Here is a 9,993-nt window from a genome sequence, read left to right as displayed (position 1 = left end):
TTATTTTCTTTATATACATATATATATACATAATTAAGAATACACATTAGATACAGGGGATCACCAGCGAGTGAAAGATACGTAAACGCACGAGAGATAAGTACAGGAGAAAATACCAAAAGAAGTCTCTTCCTCAATTGTCGCCTGTTTATTACTACTTGTTTCTTGCTTTTATATATATATATATATATATATATATATATATATATATATATATATATATATATATATATATATATATATATATATATATATATATATATATATATATATATATATTTATATATATATATATATATATATATATATATATATATATATATATATATATATATATATATATATATATATATATATATATATATATATATACAGGGAGCATAAGATGAGTGAGGACAGATTTATGTTTATAAAAAAAAACTGATATATAATAAGAGATAATAACTTTATAAAAAAATGCCATGAGGATAAAAATAAACCTTCTTTTCTATAATGTTATTCACTAAAGCTACCTTCAACTTCAACAACTGCTTCTATATGAGATCTAAATCATCTCCATGGTAGAATCAAGTGGTCCTGGTTCATTTTGGACATTACTCTCACTATGGCAGCTTTCAAAGAATCTTTGGTGTTATGGGTGTGTTCATTGACCTCTCACAACAACGCTCCACATGCAATAGTCCAATGGATTGAGATCTGGGAAATTAGGAGGCCAAATGTTAGGGGTCATGTGAGCATGAAAATTTTCAGCTATCCATTCCTGTGTTACTAGAGCCATGTGTGATAGTGCAGAGTCTTACTGAAACACATATGGCCTTCCATTGCATACACTGTCTTTCCAGGGCTTAACAATTATATCCAGGACCTCAATGTAGGCGGCAGAGTTAACTCTAAGACCTTGTGTAAAGAAGTAAGGAGGCATCACATGTCCTTCATTGCTGATAACCTCTAAAACCATGACAGTTGCAGGAAAGTTTGTATGCATAACCCTTGGAACTTCAGAAGGGTCTGAAATTTCTTCTGTTATGTTTGAGAAAAACCAATTCAAATCTTCTGCTGCATTTTTCAGTTTTTTTCAATTTTCAGTTTTCTTTTGCTTTTTCTGACAAATTGACCTTTCCTCATCATATAAGACTTATATCTGATGTCTTCGTAGACAACATTTCTGACTGTTCCTTCTAACACATAGAGATCTTTTGCAATTGACTTTATGGACTTTCTGGGATTGTAATCAATGGTCTGTTGAACTTGTTGGATAAATTCAGGTATTCTGATGATTTCAGAGCGTTTAGAATGCTTTTTATGCTTTGATACTGGTGATACGGTTCCATCTTCAGTCTCTAGCTCCTTACAAACTTTGTAGACGTAAGATCTGGCAACTTTTAAAAATCGAGATATTTCCAAATCGCTACGCTCAGACTTTATAACCACAATAACAGCGTGTCGTTTCCTTTCTAGAGTAAGCTGAAGGTCTACCATTATCATTTTCTGAAAGAAAGATTATACAGAGTTAGCAAAATATGCAGCAATGACCCCCAAAGAGGTATGTCCTCAAATACCTTACGCACCCTGTATATATACATATATATATATATATATATATATATATATATATATATATATATATATATATATATATATATATGTATAATTTAATAATAAGGGTAGAAATTGATATTAATTAATCAAAACCAGTGGTCTGGCGTATTAAAAAAATCCGAGGATTAAAATTATATTACATACAAAAATAAGAGGAATGACCAGTAAAAGTGGACTCCTATATGCTAGAAATAGATGCCGAATCATCTAACCACGAAGAATATGTTCTCAGTAAAATTTCAGCGAGACAACAGACTGTAAAAGGGCAAGACAAATGAAAAAATACTAAATAAAACAAACGATTAACCTACGTAGCATGGTTTCACCTGTGCACCAGCATGACCGCAGCCACTTGGCTGAAACACATAAATAAATAAATAAATAAATAAATAAATAAATAAGTAAATATCTGCAGGATCATCAGCGTAGTCTGTCAATTTATAAAATATAATTTCCAGAACTAGGCACAGAACGTTCACCCGAAAGGGAGCACGTGTAGAGTTCTACAGAATACATTCAGTATATCCTTCCAAATGTATATATATATATATATATATATATATATATATGTGTGTGTGTGTGTGTGTGTGTGTGTGTGTGTGTGTGTGTGTGTGTGTGTGTGTGTGTGTGTGTACATTAGCGAACAAAGATAAAAAGACAATGAGTAATATTTTTTGAAATGTTGGAAAAGCTAGTAAACGTACAAATTCGCAATTGGTTTCGTAAATATGGTTAGCCATTAGCTAAATTCTGTGAAAAATCTAAGTTTGTACAATGGTCTTAATAAAAGTTAACACTAATACTAGTTTCGTTCAAGTGTCTCACGTGCAAAATAAGAGGACAATTAAACCAAAAAGTACTTCAGTTAACTCAAAGCCATAACAATGATTGAAAGAAACGTAAATATGAACTTAATACAGGTAGTATGATGTTTGTAGACCTTTGATGAAGATTACTTCTGCACATCGATTGCCACAGGACATAAAAAGCTTCTTGTACAAGTCAGGTGTTACTTTCTTCCATTCCTCTTCTAATATCTCTCATAAATTCGTCGTAGTAGTTGGTGCCCTTTGTCTTACTCTGTCTCCAATTATCTTCCAAAGGTTTCCAATTAGATTTAAGTCTGGATTTTGCGCTGGCCACTTCATTACTTGGTTATTTTGTTCACTAAAGAATCCAGTGACACACTTTGCAGTATGACAAGGGGCGTTATCTTGCATGAAAATGCACGGTTGATTTGAAAATGCTTGTAATGATGGGGCCACATGTTGTTTAACCAAATTCAAATAGATATTAGCATTATTAGCCCCTTTAATCTACGATAAAGGGCCAACTCCTCCAGAAGAAATCATTCCCCACACCATGACGTTTCCTCCTCCAAACTTGCAGATTTCTTTAAGCACTTTAATTTAAGCCAATCTCCTGTGAAGCGCCTAACATACTGTCTACCCTCTGAACCTACTAAATTGAATTTGCTTTCATCGCTAAAATGAACTTTCGACCAATTTTCATCCCTCCAGTTCACATGAGCTTCTGCAAATGAAAGTCTTTCCAATTTGTTCTTCTTGCTGATGGTAGGTTTCGTTGCCGGAGAACAAGTCTTTAATCCAAATTCCTTCAGACGACGTGATTTCCGTACCATTATTTACTTTTATTTTCTTAGAAATTCCATCCGCAGTCTCGAAAGGATCATTGAATACTTACCATTTCATGGCTCGATCATCTCGCATGGTGGTTTTACGTGGTCTACCAGTTGCCTTTTTCGTTTCAAAACCTTTAGTTTCTTCATAGAGCTTAAGGACACATGAAACTACGCTCTTAGATCTCCTTACGTCTCGTAAAATAGCTGAGACAGTCATTCCTGAAACTTTCATCCTGACAATTTCTTTTCGGAGGTAGGGTGTAACTTTAGCGTGGTGTGCCATCTTTGGAAGCTAGCACAATACTGAGACGGTAGTAGCGGTGAGCCAGCAAATGTAAACAATATTTGAAATTTCCAGATATTTCTGAATGAATCTAATCGTTCTCTTATTTTGTACATGAGACATTTGGACGAAACAAGTATTAGTGTTATTAACTTTTAAGACCGTTATACAAACTTAGATTGTTCAGAGAATTTAACTAATGGTTAAGCGTGTTTACAAAACCAGTTACGAATTTGTACATTCACTAGCTTTTCTGACATTTAAAATATATTAATCGCTATACATACGTACATACATACATACTTATGTATATGTGTGTGTATATATATATATATATATATATATATATATATATATATATATATATATATATATATATATATATATATATATATATATATATATATCTACATACACACACACACACGTACATTCATATGTATATATGATCAAATAGACTCCAAAGAGACTTACAATATGTTGTAAAATCGTGTTGCAACCAGCTTTATCTAAACTTAAATGATGTAAAACTTTGCCGTCTCTCATTTATTTTTTCACTTTTCCCGAAGAAGGACACTTTCCGAAACGTTGGATTTTCCACTCCTCAGCATAAATTCACTGTACTAATTACATACATAAATGCATACATACATACATACATACAGACAGACAGACAGACAAACAAACAAACAGACGGACAGACAGACACACACGCACATGTACATGAAGAGATACAAACGTGCACAGACACATGTATATGCATATATATTTACATATATAAACACAATCACGCTTGCATCCACACATAAATATGTGTGCTTGAGTCAACTTTCATAAGTGTATTTCTGTTTACGTCTACTTACTTGGTGGTAGTCTTCCAGGTTCATATGCCTTAGGTAAGAGAACTCTCTGCGGTCACTAAAATCACACCCGATCATCTAGAAAATTGAATAATGCACTGCATGCTGCTGTTCTCAAAAGAACGGGTTGGTTACAGCAGGAATGCTTTTCTAAACATATACCTGCTTAATCGAAGATGATCTTGGACAAATAACAGCTACATACAGTTCGCAGAGAATATATATGTTAGTATGTATGCATATGTGCCTGCACAAAGCGTGTATATCTATATCTGCACACACACACACACACACACACACACACACACTCACACACACACACACACACACACTCACACACACACACACACACACACACACACACACACTATATATATATATGTGTGTGTGTGTGTGTGAGAGAGAGAGTTTATGTAAGTGTTTGTTTATGTACTGTTATGTGAGAGAGAATGCTTATAAGCATCTATATGTACGTATCTATACACATACATACATACATACATACATACATACATACATACATACATACATACATGTATTCATATATTTATTAATAACACTTTTCAAAAATACATCTCCCTAGATGTAGAAATATAGATTTATACACATATACGCACACAGAAACGAACGTAAGAATAGTCTTGAATAGTCAGTCAATATCTAGAGACAGAGATGTCAGTTTTTCTCTCGATTTCTAAACTCCATGGGTGCATATATGTATACCTTTGCATACATCAGTGTCTTTATGTTTATGTATTTATATGAACGTAAGCGTGTAAATGTGTATGCACATACTCTCTTGTGCTTCATTAAACGATGGACATTTGCCAAAATATGGCATAGCAATAACAACACAGCGCAATAGACCAATGAAATATACATACAGACATATATATATATATATATATATATATATATATATATATATATACACACACACACACACAAATATGTATATATGCGTATATATTTACATACTTAATCTCACACACACACACATATATACGCACATACACATATACATATATGTATTCTTTTATTCTTTTACTTGTTTCAGTCATTTGACTGCGGCCATGCTGTAGCACCGTCTTTAGTCGAACAAATAGACCTCAGGAATTATTCTTTGTAAGCCTAGTACTTATTCTATTGGTTTCTTTAGCAATTACTGGAAATAAACATACCAACATCAATTGCCAAGCGATGGTGGTGGGGAAACAACACCCACAGACACACAAAGACACACACACACACACAAACACACACACACACACACACACACACACACACACACACACACACATACACACACATACGACAGGCTTCTTCCAGTTTGCGTCTACCAAATCCACTTTGGTCGACCCGAGGCGATAGAAGATACTCGTCCAAGATGTCACGCAGTTGAAAATAGTCTACCGCTTGTGTATGCGCCTGAGAAAAATTATATTGATATGTCCTACTTGTTAAAATTTCATTTATTTATCTATTGTGCAGCTGTATTTAAAGTGATATAATGATTGCATTGTTCAATTAAATGGAGTCGCATGAAACGGTCGTACTGCATCATTACTTGATATCCTGTTGCTTATTTTGATTTTATATGTATACACAATGGTGGCTTGGCCAGGTTGCCAGGTTGAGGATGGCAAGTGGACCCCTTAGACATTAGAGTCTATATACGGTGGCCCATGCTAGTATGTACGGGGCCCATGAAAAAAACTTTGGTTTCAAAGAAAATATCTGAAGTCTTAGAGAAAGAATAAAAATTTATTAAAAAAAACAAAACAAACTCAACAATTAAGCAAAGCTGTTGGTTAAAGAATCCCTTAGAGAATTAACAGGAATCAATATGATACAACAGACAGTCGGTCAGTGGTGATAAAGTGTAACTAAATTTATATACGTATTAATGCCTATGTATATAAATATAAATATATATATATATATATATATATATATATATATATATATATATATATATATATATATATATACATATATACACCCTGAACCACGCCAATAGCTTAGGAGTGATATTTAGGATTGCCCGGTTTTCTGTGAATCGATTTTGATAAAACTTTTCCCAGCTGGTTTGTACACTATGGCAACACCATTGTGTTTTCATTATTCTGTGTAACGTCCTTTCTTTTTTATTTCAGATTCTTCAGTTGTTGTGTGAACCATGATAATAGTTTTTGAATGAAAATAGCCAATGTAGACATTTGTTTCAGAAAATGAAGGGTAATGACAGATATTAATCATACATTGAGTATACATTCAATAGAAAACCATAATATAACATTTATCGACATACTAAATTATTTAGCCACATGAGCGCCAAGAAAGAAACGATCCCACTGTGGAGCCTCCAAGACTGTGACAGCTAGGAATTTTAAAAATATTGACCGTAAGTTACATGGGAAGCCTGGGCAAAGAAGCAAAGCCATTTTCACTGCCTCTGGGCTTCCTCTTATACCGAAAACCACTAGAAATCGCATCCTCAGGACCATGGCTAACGTCCTAGAACCCCTGAAACAGCCTCCTCACAGGACTTTGAAGATTCAATGGCCCCCAAAAGTACATAACGTTAGACATGTGTTGTGTTCTGTTCACTGACGAAACTAGGGCGACCCTTCAGTCTAACGGTTGGGCAAATGATTGGGTTTGTTTTGGAGATCACGTTACAACAGGGTGGTGGAGTCATGTTGGTGTCATTAGAGACAGACTTGTCGGCCCAGTCAGGGTGCCTGAAGTGGTTAAAATGACCGTAGCCGCATACTGCAACCTCCTGAAAGAGGTCTTGGATCCCTGGCTAAATAACATACTGCTGCCACTTCTTAGGAATGTCGTATTCATGCATGACAACCCTCCCTCCCACTCTGCCATGGTCACCCAAACATTCCTACGGCATACAAGGTGAAAGGTTAATGGTGTGTCCGCTAGCATCTCCGGATCTCAACCCTATCAAAAATCTTTGGTCCATCATTAAAGAAGATGTTTGTTCTGATGGACGCCAATTCACATCGAAAGAAGCCTTATAGGTGACCATCAAAATTGCATCAGAGGCAGTCCAACCCGCTAATATTAAGAAATTGACAGATTCCATGACTAATAGGGTTTTTGTAATTATCCGTCGAAATAAAAAAGGAAGAATAATCCTTTCTACTATAGGTACAAGGCCTGAAATTTTTTTTGTTGATGGGGAGGGAGTGACAGTCGATTAGACTGACCCCAGTGCGTAACTGGTACTTATTTCATTGACCCCGAAAGGATGAAAGGCAAAGTCGACCTCGGCGGAATTTGAACTCAGAACGTAGCAGCAGACAAAATATGTGTCTCCTAAGACCGAATAATTCTCAAAGGGAATTTAGTGAAGCAACAAAAACGTAAAGCGGGCAAGACCAGTGAAAATTACACAAAAACAATACAATTATCTGCAAACATATGTTTCGAAATTAACATTTTCTTACCGAAAAATATCTTTTTCACATCAGTGCAGAACGTTGGATAGATTTAATTTAGAGAATCGTATACTAAGTTGTACTCCACAAGGAAGCACGTGTACAACTTAGTATACGATTCTCTAAATTAAATCTATCCAACGTTCTGTACTGATGTGAAAAAGATATTTTTCGGTAAGAAATGTTAATTTCGAAACATATGTTTGCAGATAATTGTATTGTTTTTGTGTAATATTCACTGGTCTTGCCCACTTTACGTTTTTGTTGCTTCGCTAAATTCCCTTTGAGAATTATTCGGTCTTAGGAGACACATGACATGTGATCTTCTTCTAGCGCATGACCAGCCCACCTACTGGTCTCCTGTTTATATACTCGTATATATCTTTATATAAACATATACAATAATCCTTGAGATGTCAGATATTTTTCTGAATCTCCCTGATTCTTTTAATGTGCTAGTTACCTGGTATTAAATTGATATTAATTAATATCCAATTTTTTACCCCATTGTTTAATTTATATATATATATATATATATATATATATATATATATATATTAAAAGAGGAGACAATATAGTCAGGGTTGATCTTAGGTCAGCTCAATTAGGGCTAACGTAGGGTTAAACAGAAGCAATAGCAGTAACAACGTTAGAAATAAAATCAAAAATATATGTGAAAATATTTTTAATTAGCATAAAATCTTTAGAATTTAATGTTTATGAAACATTAAAATTGTGGACAGTCTGCGCAATTAGTGAGGATATAGTAAATTGAAGTTTCATTTGTCGAGATTTTGTCAGTACAAAACATCTCTCGCCATAGTAAATCGAATAACATGATTAAACAGAGAAACAAAATGGCAGACAAAACGTAATTCAAAAATAATTTCCAAACAGACGACAGTAACAGTCTTAACGAAGTCTAATATACGGATACATAATATCAGGAAAAGTAACTAGAAAAATCAATAACTTAGATATATATATATATATATATATATATATATATATATATATATATATATATATATATATATATAGAGAGAGAGAGAGAGAGAGAGAGAGAGAGAGAGAGAGAGAGAGAGAAAGAAGGCAATAATAGCAATAATGACAAAAATAAAAACAACAATATTATCAGAAATGCGAGTCAAAGTTAGGTGAGATAATAACTTTTCAGTTGTCAATAATAACGAGTTCTTGATCGACGAGAAAGAAAACTGATCGTCTCTATAACAAATTCTCCCTTATCGTAAGTAATAGATGTGATGGTAATATACTGAAACATATATCTACTAAACACACGCAAAACACAAAATACATACAGGTATACCTACATACATGCATATATACAAACATACATACAAACATAATAACATACATACATACATACATACATACGTATATACATACATACATACATACATACATACATACATATAGGGATTGAGAGAGAGAGAGAGAGAGAGAGAGCTGGAAATAGAGAGAGAGGGGGAGGGTGATGTGCATGCATATATATAAATGAATATATAAATCTAAATTTGCAAGTAAAGATAAAATATAGGCACACACAAACATATTTATGTACTTACACATTGCCATAAAGGTAGGCAGACATGCACAATGATATACATACATACGTACATACACACACGCGCACGCACACACACACGCATATGTATGTACATACATACATACATACATACATACATACATACATACATACATATACATGAGCACGCGTGTAGTAAGTGAGAGAGATAAAATTGTATAAGCTGCAATTAAAGTGCACAATATATTATGTAGAAGCAATTTTTCCGAAAATCGTTTTATAACGAAGTTATTTCTCTTTCGGCTCTCATGAAATATAATTTGATTTAATGTAAAAAGAAAACAGCAGGAATTTGTTTAGTAAAATGTTTACGAGAAATGTGAAATATGAATACTTAAGAAACGGTAAATTTAATTGGAATAGTACCAAATTTTTTTATCCTATTATTGCCTCCAAGTATTTTCATGGAAGTTCTATTGCAAAATAGTTTGGTTATTGTCACAATTTGAACGTTGGTAACATGTAACACGTCACATGGGGTGATTGGGAAGATATGACGTTTCTGCTCTGCAATGTATGTTAGTAACATGAGCGGAATGAAA

At 33.8% G+C, this 9,993-nt stretch overlaps 1 protein-coding gene across 3 annotated transcripts in view; it reads right to left on the bottom strand.

The window, feature by feature from the left end:
• Positions 1-312: 312 nt before the first annotated feature.
• Positions 313-9,993, bottom strand: part of LOC149131829 (uncharacterized) — an 89,553-nt gene continuing 79,872 nt past the window's right edge. For 2 of the 3 annotated variants that reach the window (XM_089366708.1, XM_089366710.1), the window contains one exon: positions 313-1,488. In XM_089366708.1, the coding sequence (XP_089222834.1) occupies positions 1,066-1,485 (420 nt within the window). In that variant the 5' untranslated portion in view covers positions 1,486-1,488 and the 3' untranslated portion in view covers positions 313-1,065. Of the gene's footprint in view, positions 1,489-1,910; positions 1,956-9,993 lie in introns of all 3 variants that reach the window. The other variant, XM_089366709.1, reaches the window with a different exon arrangement.

Source organism: Octopus bimaculoides, chromosome 19, assembly GCF_046866305.1.
Source record: "Octopus bimaculoides isolate indiv1 chromosome 19, ASM4686630v1, whole genome shotgun sequence".
NCBI lineage: Eukaryota > Metazoa > Mollusca > Cephalopoda > Octopoda > Octopodidae > Octopus > Octopus bimaculoides.
The sequence above is the reverse complement of the archived record's forward strand: the minus strand, read 5'-3'. Positions and strand labels throughout refer to the sequence as shown.